The sequence below is a fragment of the Neospora caninum genome, chromosome VI (genome assembly GCF_000208865.1).
Source record: "Neospora caninum Liverpool complete genome, chromosome VI".
NCBI lineage: Eukaryota > Apicomplexa > Conoidasida > Eucoccidiorida > Sarcocystidae > Neospora > Neospora caninum.
Window position 1 is genome coordinate 2,729,983 of NC_018392.1, and position 15,144 is coordinate 2,745,126.

At 54.4% G+C, this 15,144-nt stretch overlaps 1 protein-coding gene across 1 annotated transcript in view; it reads right to left on the reverse strand.

Annotated features, from left to right (window-relative positions):
• NCLIV_018700 (SnoRNA binding domain, related) overlaps nucleotides 1–15,144 on the reverse strand; it is a gene marked incomplete at both ends in the record, with an annotated part of 29,985 nt that overhangs the window by 4,656 nt on the left and 10,185 nt on the right. The window contains 12 exons of the mRNA XM_003882063.1: nucleotides 1,443–1,666; nucleotides 2,967–3,083; nucleotides 4,134–4,225; nucleotides 4,491–4,913; nucleotides 5,571–5,716; nucleotides 7,303–7,526; nucleotides 8,827–8,943; nucleotides 9,994–10,091; nucleotides 10,357–10,779; nucleotides 11,436–11,581; nucleotides 13,168–13,391; nucleotides 14,692–14,783. Of these exons, the coding sequence (XP_003882112.1) occupies nucleotides 1,443–1,666; nucleotides 2,967–3,083; nucleotides 4,134–4,225; nucleotides 4,491–4,913; nucleotides 5,571–5,716; nucleotides 7,303–7,526; nucleotides 8,827–8,943; nucleotides 9,994–10,091; nucleotides 10,357–10,779; nucleotides 11,436–11,581; nucleotides 13,168–13,391; nucleotides 14,692–14,783 (2,326 nt within the window). The remainder of the gene's footprint in view (nucleotides 1–1,442; nucleotides 1,667–2,966; nucleotides 3,084–4,133; nucleotides 4,226–4,490; nucleotides 4,914–5,570; nucleotides 5,717–7,302; nucleotides 7,527–8,826; nucleotides 8,944–9,993; nucleotides 10,092–10,356; nucleotides 10,780–11,435; nucleotides 11,582–13,167; nucleotides 13,392–14,691; nucleotides 14,784–15,144) is intronic.

Here is a 15,144-nt window from a genome sequence, read left to right on the forward strand (position 1 = left end):
TTGAACAACTGGGTTTTCTATCTTCAAAGCACACGCACACCTGTGTCGGATGCGTATATGTGGAAACGAAGCGTAGGCCGTCGTGTCAGACCTATTCGCTACGGTATCAGGAAATAACCCCGTTCAGTGACAAACCCCCTGGCGATTAGGTTCCTAGGCCGAGGCTCTCCCGTTGGCACCTGCGTTTCCCAGACGAACAGATACCCCTCAGGAATATCGCCACTTTGAGGTCAGCACCACTCTAGCAGGTCAGAGCCACAAAAAACCAAATAGAGACTAAAAGAACTTCCACCGTCCAGAAGGAGCGACACTCGTTCCCGAACGCAAACGACCTGTAAAACCCCCTCCACTGGTCGTTCCTGCCCTTTAGGGAAGTCGGAGAGAAACAAATGTGAACGCGAGTTTTATGCGGAAGGAGCAGTTGTCTCGGTTGCACGGAAGACGAGCCGGTTCTACATTCTTCCACCAGCTTGCTCGCCTGACTTTCGTGTCCTGTTTCTTGTGGCTGTGTGCCTGTGCCTTTGGGTTCCTCTCAGCTACACTGTGTACGCAACGGAATTTGTCATGGAAAATCACCCACGTGTGGTCCAAAGAAAGGTCCACACAGGACATCGCGTACGCTGTTGCCAAGACAGCCGTGAATCGGTGACTGTCTGTTGCCGTAAATGCATCGAATCAGTGCCCAGCGCTCACCCCGAGAGTCATGGTTTCTATCTCTACGTGAGAGAGCGAATAGGAACGAAAAGAACATGCTAGCGGCCGATGAGAGCTCCGAGATAGAGAGGAGCGAAGAAAGGGACGGGACCCGAAGACAAGCGATGGCACGCCAGAGACGGCGTTTCGTCCCGCGAGTATTCTTGCGACTTGTGTTTCGCATCCGGAAAATCAGGAGGTTGGGGAAATAAGGCTGCCTTCCATGACGCAAGAGAAACCCGACGAGAAAAAGACAGAGTGCCCTTCGTTTTCGCAAGAACAGTGACAAATTCGTTTCGTTTCCCTTTTTCGTGCCGGCTGGGCCACATTCGTGTCAGACATATGTATCAGGTCCAAGAACGAGAGGGTGCACGACGGAGCAAGAGAAAAGCGTCAGAAGACCAGAGCCGGCCGAGTAAAAGCAGAGAGAGAGGAACCAGGGAAGCGACACAGAGACACAGAGTGAGAAAAAGACGAAATGCGAACGAGGAGATCAATGCAGACGGATCACACCGCCTTGGGAACCATGGAAGCGAGATCTTTCTCGACCTACGAAGGCAAAAAGAGGAAAAGCATTCACACACCAAAGGCCATTTGTTTTCGAAAGTTTCGGCGTCTCCCCTTGGACCACGCGCTCAAGCAGAATGTGGCTACGGCCTCAGGTGTTCGCGGCCTCTACCATCGGATGCTTGCCTTCTCCGCTTCCCGCGCTGCCAGAGTCTCGTCCTTTGTTTCCGCGGTCACCTCACCTTTGTGAACTTTCCAGTAGACGAAAAATAGTTGACCTTCGCAGTACTCTCTTGCTTCTTGCCAGCACCACCTGACGGGTTTGCAGCACCTGCGGCGCCGGGGTTACATAACTCGATCCCCTGAATCGGCGTGAAGGTGAGCGAAGAGGAGAATCCGCATCCCGCGGTTTCATTGCCTGCTCTGGCACCTGCGCCGCGATTCATCTGCTGCTGGCGTTTACGGCCTGAAAACCGCAACCAGACGGAAAAGCTGCATGCACCACCGAAGACGTCCACGCCAAGAAACATACACAGCGTACAACGTCATTCGCCAGAGACACGCACGCATGTGCCTCAAGGCATCTGCATGCTTGTACACGCCTGATGCGGAAAACCATCTGGAGGTAATTTGACGAGGAGCAGCACGCTCATCGTTTTTCCCTTTTCACCGTCTTTTGACTGGCCGAAGAAGTCGACGCGCGCCTCCGGAGACACTTTCCCGGCGAGGAGGCGCAATGTGCGCGTGCGGAATGGAGGTGGGGACGAAACGATAATTTCGCACGAACAGAGCAGTGAACTGAAGGGGACAGAAGCAAATGTGGTCCCATATGTGGGAGGTCCAGCAACGAGGCTGGGAACCACGCCTGCGAAGACCGGTGTGAAAACCTTTTAGTAAGAGATCGCCGCGTGGAGATCGCGGGGCGGAATAAGAGGTCCATGCAGCCTGTGCACGAGGACCACTCCGGTGTCGACTCAGCGCAGTCGGGGAAAGCCCAGCCGACGGAACTGAAACCATGCCAGGAGACGAAAGGAAAGTATGACACGGAGCCATGTGGTCAGCGTGTGCTTGAAGAACCCCGGCACGGCCCTAGGTTTCAGCGATAGGGAAAAGTCGCGCATCGGAGCTATATGAAACCGATTCTACGAGGATGTTCCCAGAACGATGCACAGGCCGCCGCAACATACGCACTGCCCGACTGCTGTCCCACACCCTTTCTGTGTTTTGTTTGCAAACATTCTCGCACACTTTCTCTGATGGGTTCTCCACAGCCGGCGCTACTGGCGTGGTCGGCCACGTGGGAGAAGCCCACAGAGGATGGGAATCAGCCTGGAATTGAAATCTTCTGAGTCGGAATCGTGTTGCGTCTGCAGCAACGGAAGTGTTCATAGTGCGTCCTTACTATCTGCTGGAATAGCGAGCAGGCAGAGGAAATTTGAAGCCTTCTCCACCGGCGGGCAGAGGTAAGTCAGAGGTGTCGGTTAATGTGTTTAGGGGAGGGTTCTCCGGGGGCAAGCGCCCAATGCATGGGCCAAACGCGGAAGAGGAGGAAAATCCGCCAAAGTCTAAGTGGACCCTCTTGAACGACTTCTTGACTTCTCGTGCGAATCGCACGTACTTTCGCTGTCTACGTAGGGCCAGACGTCTACTAAAACCGAGCAACCTATCCCCTAATGACGTGGCACTGTGCAGCTAGCAACATGTCACAAGAATGAAGAGGCTGTGTGTTTGAAAACGATATCTCCTATCAGTTAGCGTCCGCGAACCTTTCTGTGACGCTTTCATAGGGCCAAGGACGGCCGCATGTTTCATAGCAGTTCCCGCCGCCACAGTGAAACGCCGAATTGGAGCCGCTCCGCTGAGGAAGGCAAAGTTGAAAAAGCCTGACGTTTTAGACAGGGGACGGCGAGTTATTTCTGTGAACCAGCCTGCACAGCGTGAGCCAATAATGGTTTGTATCTTCCTAGGCGAATCTCAAAAAAGCAGACTTCACTGAACGCTGCGCTGGGACGCCAGCCCTCGGAGCGGCGGAATAGATCGCTGTGGCACTCCTAAAAATTCCATAAGCCTGTACAGGGCCCACATCTTTGCAGTGAGGTAGTCGGCGTAGCGAGATGCAGAATGACTCAACCCTGGTGTCATTATCGAGTTGCTCTCTTTCCGCGATTACTTGATGGGGGCCTCCAAGGGCACGTGTATCTTCAGGACGAGGAGACACGGCGGCTGGTCACACGAAGATCGACTGAATGTTTCGCAGTGTCTCCTGCACCAGAAAGCCATTCGGGCCGAGAAAGGGGTCGCCTGGAAAAGCACCCTCACACACAGCTACCGGATCAAAATGAGGACGAAGACGAGCGGATGCCAGAAGTGACTCAGCAAAGACCCGAACCGAACTAGCGTCCGTTCTCCTAGTAACACTGGAAGCACACATGGCACCCAGTACCCCGATGAAACCCGACACGTGCATGAACTGAGATCAAGTAAAAACTCAAACGATAGGCGCTCTTCGCTGGTTCCCGAACGCAGTGAAGTTCTGTGTAAGAATATCGACGGCTCGTGCCGCGTCACGACACTTCCGTCAGGCCGTACCACCCCGGAAACACAAACCATTCCGTGAGTCCAAACGGACAGACACTGCCCTTTTCCTTTTTTCTGTGAACACGCTGAAGGAGCTCGGTCCTTGAAAGATCACTTGAGAAGATGTGTGCAAGCGAATCTTCTCCCGGTGCCGCGAACTTCATCTACTATAGAAATGCGCTAATCTGGACGAGGCAAATGGACGGCTGTGACGCCGCCATACACCACGCGCATGTGCGCAGTTCGGTATGGGGTGGCCCATTTCCCCTTGCAGGCACAGAAAGGACACTTGTTCCAACAACGACAGAACCTTCCCCTGGCAGCGGTCCTGGAGGAACAGTGACACTCTGACTTACCGAGGGGAGTCTCGAGGGCCAGGTACACACCCGGCGCCACGAAGACGCCAAGAGCCAGCACGATTTTGAGCGCCTCCCACAAAGCGCGATTTCTGAACAAACAAGCAACAACCACCTTCCGGTTCTGTAGTGCTCTGAGCGAAACCCGTCTAGCCCATTTCTAGGTAGAATTTCATCTCTGCGCTGCGTTGTCTCTGCTTTGCAAATCTTGCGTCACCTGCTGACAACCGACCGCTCAACACGACTGGGAGTCTGCAAGTTGCCGAGGAGTCAGTGCGTTTTTCCGCACCCTGCAGGAATCTTTGGGAGCGCTTTATGCCACGTAGGTTCTTCCGCGAGAGCCCCTTGCTGTCTCACCGTTTCTGTAGCCTCTGTTGGGTGTTCAGCTTGGCAGTTGGCAAGCTGCCAATTGAACGTGTGCCCGTTGTGCGCCGACGGCTGCGACGACGAAGAACGTCCAACGGCTCCGCTTTTCCACTGAGACCCGTTGACTGGAGGGTGTCCCCGGTCGACTCGGTCTGCTCCAGAGCCCCGTCAGGTTTTTTTCCACGGGACGAGCTTTCCTTATCGAAGCCCTCCGGAAATGCAGATGTGTCAAGACCATCACCAGTATCTGAAGTTTCTACGGATAGACGGTCATACACAGGCACGACGGGAGACTGTGGCGCTGCTGTGACACCCGCGAGCGGGAGCGCAGCAAGGGAGTTGCACAGTTTCTCGACAAACCAAGATTCTCCCTCTGTAGCCACTGACGATCCTTCGGGGTCTTGCAAGCAAAAACTGAGAGCAAGAAACAGACACACCAGAGAGTGGCCGTTTCTGGGCCTTCTGGACTGTGCCATCCTGCATCCGCTACAGAGGACGGCCGGCAGGTGGAGCGCCATGAGTCCTTCTAGAGACTCTCAAACAGGAGCGAACTGAGAGGGCAACTGCAGCAGCAAAGAAAGATAGGGGGCACAACACGCTTCAGCACCACACGAATGCTGACCGAACAGAGGGATTCTGAGAAAAGGCGACTGAAACACGCAGAGGAAAGGAATGTCTCGGACGCTAAATCACGTTTGCAAGCGACGCTCAAGATTGTGGCTTTGTGTCCCCTTTGCGAAACTCCCCACAACGAAGGGATCTTGGGCTTTCGTGGTTTTATCTGTTTATTGACAGCGCGTTTTCAATTCACAGGAAAAAGCGGGAAAGTTGGGCAATGGCGGGAACCTGGAGCCGAGGATGACGTACGGGACGAAAGGCCGAACATCATAGTTATGCGTCTCTTGAGCCGACAGCGACGACCGTTCGGCCGGGAGAGACCCGTCTTGACCCCGGCAACCCCTTCAAAAGTTGACGGGCTGCCGGCGGTGCTCGCTTTCGAGTAAGCACGCACGCATCAACAGGCAGCGTCTCTTGAGGAATCTGGATGTGACGGAGGTTTCTGGTGTTTACTTTGCTCGTTCGACTTCCACATGGCACTTTCCGAACCAAGTTTGCAAAAAGAGCCGAGGGGACAGCCCACGAGCGCCAGGAGCGCAGCTGCCCACCGACGTACAGTCACTTCCAGCGATGTATCTCAGGCAGAGAGTCCATCTCTCCTACCCATGCAGATATCAGCATTCATTCCTCGTCCACAGAACAGAGAGGTTCAAGTGGCTCAGCGACACCTTCTAGGGGCACTGTTCATGTGGGGCGTGACCGTAAGGAGACATATGCGCATTACACACCAGGCTCGTTTCCCTTTTGAACAGCTGGGTTTTCTATCTTCAAAGCACACGCACACCTGTGTCGGATGCGTATATGTGGAAACGAAGCGTAGGCCGTCGTGTCAGACCTATTCGCTACGGTATCAGGCAATAATCTCGTTCAGTGACAAACCCCCTGGCGATTAGGTTCCTAGGCCGAGGCTCTCCCGTTGGCACCTGCGTTTCCCAGACGAACAGATACCCCTCAGGAATATCGCCACTTTGAGGTCAGCACCACTCTAGCAGGTCAGAGCCACAAAAAACCAAATAGAGACTAAAAGAACTTCCACCGTCCAGAAGGAGCGACACTCGTTCCCGAACGCAAACGACCTGTAAAACCCCCTCCACTGGTCGTTCCTGCCCTTTAGGGAAGTCGGAGAGAAACAATGTGAATGCGAGTTTTATGCGGAAGGAGCAGTTGTCTCGGTTGCACGGAAGACGAGCCGGTTCTACATTCTTCCACCAGCTTGCTCGCCTGACTTTCGTGTCCTGTTGCTTGTGGCTGTGTGCCTGTGCCTTTGGGTTCTTCTCAGCTACACTGTGTACGCAACGGAATTTGTCATGGAAAATCACCCACGTGTGGTCCAAAGAAAGGTCCACACAGGACATCGCGTACGCTGTTGCCAAGACAGCCGTGAATCGGTGACTGCCTGTTGCCGTAAATTCATCGAATCAGTGCCCAGCGCTCACCCCGAGAGTCATGGTTTCTATCTCTACGTGAAAGAGCGAATAGGAACGAAAAGAACATGCCAGCGGCCGATGAGAGCTCCGAGATAGAGAGGAGCGAAGAAAAGGACGGGACCCGAAGACAAGCGACGGCACGCCAGAGACGGCGTTTCGTCCCGCGAGTATTCTTGCGACTTGTGTTTCGCATCCGGAAAATCAGGAGGTTGGGGAAATAAGGCTGCCTTCCATGACGCAAGAGAAACCCGACGAGAAAAAGACAGAGCGCCCTTCGTTTTCGCAAGAACAGTGACAAATTCGTTTCGTTTCCCTTTTTCGTGCCGGCTGGGCCACATTCGTGTCAGACATATGTATCAGGTCCAAGAACGAGAGGGTGCACGACGGAGCAAGAGAAAAGCGTCAGAAGACCAGAGCCGGCCGAGTAAAAGCAGAGAGAGAGGAACCAGGGAAGTGACACAGAGACACAGAGTGAGAAAAAGACGAAATGCGAACGAGAAGATCAATGCAGACGGATCACACCGCCTTGGGAACCATGGAAGCGAGATCTTTCTCGACCTACGAAGGCAAAAAGAGGAAAAGCATTCACACACCAAAGGCCATTTGTTTTCGAAAGTTTCGGCGTCTCCCCTTGGACCACGCGCTCAAGCAGAATGTGGCTACGGCCTCAGGTGTTCGCGGCCTCTACCATCGGATGCTTGCCTTCTCCGCTTCCCGCGCTGCCAGAGTCTCGTCCTTTGTTTCCGCGGTCACCTCACCTTTGTGAACTTTCCAGTAGACGAAAAATAGTTGACCTTCGCAGTACTCTCTTGCTTCTTGCCAGCACCACCTGACGGGTTTGCAGCACCTGCGGCGCCGGGGTTACATAACTCGATCCCCTGAATCGGCGTGAAGGTGAGCGAAGAGGAGAATCCGCATCCCGCGGTTTCATTGCCTGCTCTGGCACCTGCGCCGCGATTCATCTGCTGCTGGCGTTTACGGCCTGAAAACCGCGACCAGACGGAAAAGCTGCATGCACCACCGAAGACGTCCACGCCAAGAAACATACACAGCGTACAACGTCATTCGCCAGAGACACGCACGCGTGTGCCTCAAGACATCTGCATGCTTGTACACGCCTGATGCGAAAAACCATCTGGAGGTAATTTGACGAGGAGCAGCACGCTCATCGTTTTTCCCTTTTCACCGTCTTTTGACTGGCCGAAGAAGTCGACGCGCGCCTCCGGAGACACTTTCCCGGCGAGGAGGCGCAATGTGCGCGTGCGGAATGGAGGTGGGGACGAAACGATAGTTTCGCACGAACAGAGCAGTGAACTGAAGGGGACAGAAGCAAATGTGGTCCCATATGTGGGAGGTCCAGCAACGAGGCTGGGAACCACGCCTGCGAAGACCGGTGTGAAAACCTTTTAGTAAGAGATCGCCGCGTGGAGATCGCGGGGCGGAATAAGAGGTCCATGCAGCCTGTGCACGAGGACCACTCCGGTGTCGACTCAGTGCAGTCGGGGAAAGCCCAGCCGACGGAACTGAAACCATGCCAGGAGACGAAAGGAAAGTATGGCACGGAGCCATGTGGTCAGCGTGTGCTTGAAGAACCCCGGCACGGCCCTAGGTTTCAGCGATAGGGAAAAGTCGCGCATCTGAGCTATATGAAACCGATTCTACGAGGATGTTCCCAGAACGATGCACAGGCCGCCGCAACATACGCACTGCCCGACTGCTGTCCCACACCCTTTCTGTGTTTTGTTTGCAAACATTCTCGCACACTTTCTCTGATGGGTTCTCCACAGCCGGCGCTACTGGCGTGGTCGGCCACGTGGGAGAAGCCCACAGAGGATGGGAATCAGCCTGGAATTGAAATCTTCTGAGTCGGAATCGTGTTGCGTCTGCAGCAACGGAAGTGTTCATAGTGCGTCCTTACTATCTGCTGGAATAGCGAGCAGGCAGAGGAAATTTGAAGCCTTCTCCACCGGCGGGCAGAGGTAAGTCAGAGGTGTCGGTTAATGTGTTTAGGGGAGGGTTCTCTGGGGGCAAACGCCCAATGCATGGGCCAAACGCGGAAGAGGAGGAAAATCCGCCAAAGTCTAAGTGGACCCTCTTGAACGACTTCTTGACTTCTCGTGCGAATCGCACGTACTTTCGCTGTCTACGTAGGGCCAGACGTCTACTAAAACCGAGCAACCTATCCCCTAATGACGTGGCACTGTGCAGCTAGCAACATGTCACAAGAATGAAGAGGCTGTGTGTTTGAAAACGATATCTCCTATCAGTTAGCGTCCGCGAACCTTTCTGTGACGCTTTCATAGGGCCAAGGACGGCCGCATGTTTCATAGCAGTTCCCGCCGCCACAGTGAAACGCCGAATTGGAGCCGCTCCGCTGAGGAAGGCAAAGTTGAAAAAGCCTGACGTTTTAGACAGGGGACGGCGAGTTACTTTTGTGAACCAGCCCGCACAGCGTGAGCCAATAATGGTTTGTATCTTCCTAGGCGAATCTCAAAAAAGCAGACTTCACTGAACGCTGCGCTGGGACGCCAGCCCTCGGAGCGGCGGAATAGATCGCTGTGGCACTCCTAAAAATTCCGTAAGCCTGTACAGGTCCCACATCTTTGCAGTGAGGTAGTCGGCGTAGCGAGATGCAGAATGACTCAACCCTGGTGTCATTATCGAGTTGCTCTCTTTCCGCGATTACTTGATGGGGGCCTCCAAGGGCACGTGTATCTTCAGGACGAGGAGACACGGCGGCTGGTCACACGAAGATCGACTGAATGTCTCGCAGTGTCTCCCGTACCAGAAAGCGATTCGGGCCGAGAAAGGGGTCGCCTGGAAAAGCACCCTCACACACAGCTACCGGATCAAAATGAGGACGAAGACGAGCGGATGCCAGAAGTGACTCAGCAAAGACCCGAACCGAACTAGCGTCCGTTCTCCTAGTAACACTGGAAGCACACATGGCACCCAGTACCCCGATGAAACCCGACACGTGCATGAACTGAGATCAAGTAAAAACTCAAACGATAGGCGCTCTTCGCTGGTTCCCGAACGCAGTGAAGTTCTGTGTAAGAATATCGACGGCTCGTGCCGCGTCACGACACTTCCGTCAGGCCGTACCACCCCGGAAACACAAACCATTCCGTGAGTCCAAACGGACAGACACTGCCCTTTTCCTTTTTTCTGTGAACACGCTGAAGGAGCTCGGTCCTTGAAAGATCACTTGAGAAGATGTGTGCAAGCGAATCTTCTCCCGGTGCCGCGAACTTCATCTACTATAGAAATGCGCTAATCTGGACGAGGCAAATGGACGGCTGTGACGCCGCCATACACCACGCGCATGTGCGCAGTTCGGTATGGGGTGGCCCATTTCCCCTTGCAGGCACAGAAAGGACACTTGTTCCAACAACGACAGAACCTTCCCCTGGCAGCGGTCCTGGAGGAACAGTGACACTCTGACTTACCGACGAGAGGCCTGAGGGCCATGTACAAACCGGGCGCCAGGAGGACGCCAACGCCAAGAGCGAGCACGATTTGGAGCGCCTCCCACAAAGCGCTATTTCTGAACAAACAAGCAACAACCACCTTCCGGTTCTGTAGTGCTCTGAGCGAAACCCGTCTAGCCCATTCCTAGGTAGAATTTCATCTCTGCGCTGCGTTGTCTCTGCTTTGCAAATCTTGCGTCACCTGCTGACAACCGACCGCTCAACACGACTGGGAGTCTGCAAGTTGCCGAGGAGTCAGTGCGTTTTTCCGCACCCTGCAGGAATCTTTGGGAGCGCTTTATGCCACGTAGGTTCTTCCGCGAGAGCCCCTTGCGGTCTCACCGTTTCGGTGCCCTGTGTTGGGTGTTCAGCTTGGCAGTTGGCAAGCTGCCAATTGAACGTGTGCCCGTTGTGCGCCGACGGCTGCGACGACGAAGAACGTCCAACGGCTCCGCTTTTCCACTGAGACCCGTTGACTGGAGGGAGTCCCCGGTCGACTCGGTCTGCTCCAGAGCCCCGTCAGGTTTTTTTCCACGGGACGAGCTTTCCTTATCGAAGCCCTCCGGAAATGCAGATGTGTCAAGACCATCACCAGTATCTGAAGTTTCTACGGATAGACGGTCATACACAGGCACGACGGGAGACTGTGGCGCTGCTGTGACACCCGCGAGCGGGAGCGCAGCAAGGGAGTTGCACAGTTTCTCGACAAACCAAGATTCTCCCTCTGTAGCCACTGACGATCCTTCGGGGTCTTGCAAGCAAAAACTGAGAGCAAGAAACAGACACACCAGAGAGTGGCCGTTTCTGGGTCTTCCGGACTGGGCCATCCTGCATCCGCTAGAGAGGACGGCCGGCAGGTGGAGCGCCATGAGTCCTTCTAGAGACTCTCAAACAGGTGTGAACTGAAGGGCGAAAACAGCATCAAAAAAAAGATACGGGGCCGAACACGATCCAACGCCACACGAATGCTGACAGAACAGAGGGATTTTGAGAAAAGGTGACTGAAACACGCAGGGGAAAGGAATGCCCCTGACGCGAAATCGCGTTTGCAAGCGGCGCCCAGGACTCCGGCTTTGTGTCCCGATGCGAAATTCCCCACAACGAAGGGATCTTGGGCTTTCGTGGTTTTATCTGTTTATTGACAGCGCGTTTTCAATTCACAGGAAAAAGCGGGAAAGCTGGGCAATGGCGGGAACCTGGAGCCGAGGCTGACGTACGGGACGAAAGGCCGAGCATCGAAGCTATGCGTCTCTCGAGCCGACAGCGACGACCGTTCGGCCGGGAGAGACCCGTCTTGACCCCGGCAACCCCTTCAAAAGTTGACGGGCTGCCGGCGGTGCTCGCTTTCGAGTAAGCACGCACGCATCAACAGGCAGCGTCTCTTGAGGAATCTGGATGTGACGGAGGTTTCTGGTGTTTACTTTGCTCGTTCGACTTCCACATGGCACTTTCCGAACCAAGTTTGCAAAAAGAGCCGAGGGGACAGCCCACGGGCGCCAGGAGCGCAGCTGCCCACCGACGTACAGTCACTTCCAGCGATGTATCTCAGGCAGAGAGTCCATCTCTCCTACCCATGCAGATATCAGCATTCATTCCTCGTCCACAGAACGGAGAGGTTCAAGTGGCTCAGCGACACCTTCTAGGGGCGCTGTCCATGTGAGGCGAGACCGTAAGGAGACATATGCGCATTACACACCAGGCTCGTTTCCCTTTTGAACAGCTGGGTTTTCTATCTTCAAAGCACACGCACACCTGTGTCGGATGCGTATATGTGGAAACGAAGCGTAGGCCGTCGTGTCAGACCTATTCGCTACGGTATCAGGCAATAATCTCGTTCAGTGACAAACCCCCTGGCGATTAGGTTCCTAGGCCGAGGCTCTCCCGTTGGCACCTGCGTTTCCCAGACGAACAGATACCCCTCAGGAATATCGCCACTTTGAGGTCAGCACCACTCTAGCAGGTCAGAGCCACAAAAAACCAAATAGAGACTAAAAGAACTTCCACCGTCCAGAAGGAGCGACACTCGTTCCCGAACGCAAACGACCTGTAAAACTCCCTCCACTGGTCGTTCCTGCCCTTCAGGGAAGTCGGAGAGAAACAATGTGAATGCGAGTTTTATGCGGAAGGAGCAGTTGTCTCGGTTGCACGGAAGACGAGCCGGTTCTACATTCTTCCACCAGCTTGCTCGCCTGACTTTCGTGTCCTGTTGCTTGTGGCTGTGTGCCTGTGCCTTTGGGTTCTTCTCAGCTACACTGTGTACGCAACGGAATTTGTCATGGAAAATCACCCACGTGTGGTCCAAAGAAAGGTCCACACAGGACATCGCGTACGCTGTTGCCAAGACAGCCGTGAATCGGTGACTGTCTGTTGCCGTAAATGCATCGAATCAGTGCCCAGCGCTCACCCCGAGAGTCATGGTTTCTATCTCTACGTGAAAGAGCGAATAGGAACGAAAAGAACATGCCAGCGGCCGATGAGAGCTCCGAGATAGAGAGGAGCGAAGAAAAGGACGGGACCCGAAGACAAGCGATGGCACGCCAGAGACGGCGTTTCGTCTCGCGAGTATTCTTGCGACTTGTGTTTCGCATCCGGAAAATCAGGAGGTTGGGGAAATAAGGCTGCCTTCCATGACGCAAGAGAAACCCGACGAGAAAAAGACAGAGCGCCCTTCGTTTTCGCAAGAACAGTGACAAATTCGTTTCGTTTCCCTTTTTCGTGCCGGCTGGGCCACATTCGTGTCAGACATATGTATCAGGTCCAAGAACGAGAGGGTGCACGACGGAGCAAGAGAAAAGCGTCAGAAGACCAGAGCCGGCCGAGTAAAAGCGGAGAGAGAGGAACCAGGGAAGCGACACAGAGACACAGAGTGAGAAAAAGACGAAATGCGAACGAGAAGATCAATGCAGACGGATCACACCGCCTTGGGAACCATGGAAGCGAGATCTTTCTCGACCTACGAAGGCAAAAAGAGGAAAAGCATTCACACACCAAAGGCCATTTGTTTTCGAAAGTTTCGGCGTCTCCCCTTGGACCACGCGCTCAAGCAGAATGTGGCTACGGCCTCAGGTGTTCGCGGCCTCTACCATCGGATGCTTGCCTTCTCCGCTTCCCGCGCTGCCAGAGTCTCGTCCTTTGTTTCCGCGGTCACCTCACCTTTGTGAACTTTCCAGTAGACGAAAAATAGTTGACCTTCGCAGTACTCTCTTGCTTCTTGCCAGCACCACCTGACGGGTTTGCAGCACCTGCGGCGCCGGGGTTACATAACTCGATCCCCTGAATCGGCGTGAAGGTGAGCGAAGAGGAGAATCCGCATCCCGCGGTTTCATTGCCTGCTCTGGCACCTGCGCCGCGATTCATCTGCTGCTGGCGTTTACGGCCTGAAAACCGCGACCAGACGGAAAAGCTGCATGCACCACCGAAGACGTCCACGCCAAGAAACATACACAGCGTACAACGTCATTCGCCAGAGACACGCACGCATGTGCCTCAAGACATCTGCATGCTTGTACACGCCTGATGCGAAAAACCATCTGGAGGTAATTTGACGAGGAGCAGCACGCTCATCGTTTTTCCCTTTTCACCGTCTTTTGACTGGCCGAAGAAGTCGACGCGCGCCTCCGGAGACACTTTCCCGGCGAGGAGGCGCAATGTGCGCGTGCGGAATGGAGGTGGGGACAAAACGATAGTTTCGCACGAACAGAGCAGTGAACTGAAGGGGACAGAAGCAAATGTGGTCCCATATGTGGGAGGTCCAGCAACGAGGCTGGGAACCACGCCTGCGAAGACCGGTGTGAAAACCTTTTAGTAAGAGATCGCCGCGTGGAGATCGCGGGGCTGAATAAGAGGTCCATGCAGCCTGTGCACGAGGACCCCTCCGGTGTCCACTCAGTGCAGTCGGGGAAAGCCCAGCCGACGGAACTGAAACCATGCCAGGAGACGAAAGGAAAGTATGGCACGGAGCCATGTGGTCAGCGTGTGCTTGAAGAACCCCGGCACGGCCCTAGGTTTCAGCGATAGGGAAAAGTCGCGCATCGGAGCTATATGAAACCGATTCTACGAGGATGTTCCCAGAACGATGCACAGGCCGCCGCAACATACGCACTGCCCGACTGCTGTCCCACACCCTTTCTGTGTTTTGTTTGCAAACACTCTCGCACACTTTCTCTGATGAGTTCTCCACAGCCGGCGCTACTGGCGTGGTCGGCCACGTGGGAGAAGCCCACAGAGGATGGGAATCAGCCTGGAATTGAAATCTTCTGAGTCGGAATCGTGTTGCGTCTGCAGCAACGGAAGTGTTCATGGTGCGTCCTTACTGTCTGCTGGAATAGCGAGCAGGCAGAGGAAATTTGAAGCCTTCTCCACCGGCGGGCAGAGGTAAGTCAGAGGTGTCGGTTAATATGTGTAGGGGAGGGTTCTCTGGGGGCAAGCGCCCAATGCATGGGCCAAACGCGGAAGAGGAGGAAAATCCGCCAAAGTCTAAGTGGACCCTCTTGAACGACTTCTTGACTTCTCGTGCGAATCGCACGTACTTTCGCTGTCTACGTAGGGCCAGACGTCTACTAAAACCGAGCAACCTATCCCCTAATGACGTGGCACTGTGCAGCTAGCAACATGTCACAAGAATGAAGAGGCTGTGTGTTTGAAAACGATATCTCCTATCAGTTAGCGTCCGCGAACCTTTCTGTGACGCTTTCATAGGGCCAAGGAAGGCCGCATGTTTCATAGCAGTTCCCGCCGCCACAGTGAAACGCCGAATTGGAGCCGCTCCGCTGAGGAAGGCAAAGTTGAAAAAGCGTGACGTTTTAGACAGGGGACGGCGAGTTATTTCTGTGAACCAGCCTGCACAGCGTGAGCCAATAATGGTTTGTATCTTCCTAGGCGAATCTCAAAAAAGCAGACTTCACTGAACGCTGCGCTGGGACGCCAGCCCTCGGAGCGGCGGAATAGATCGCTGTGGCACTCCTAAAAATTCCATAAGCCTGTACAGGGCCCACATCTTTGCAGTGAGGTAGTCGGCGTAGCGAGATGCAGAATGACTCAACCCTGGTGTCATTATCGAGTTGCTCTCTTTCCGCGATTACTTGATGGGGGCCTCCAAGGGCACGTGTATCTTCAGGACGAGGAGACACG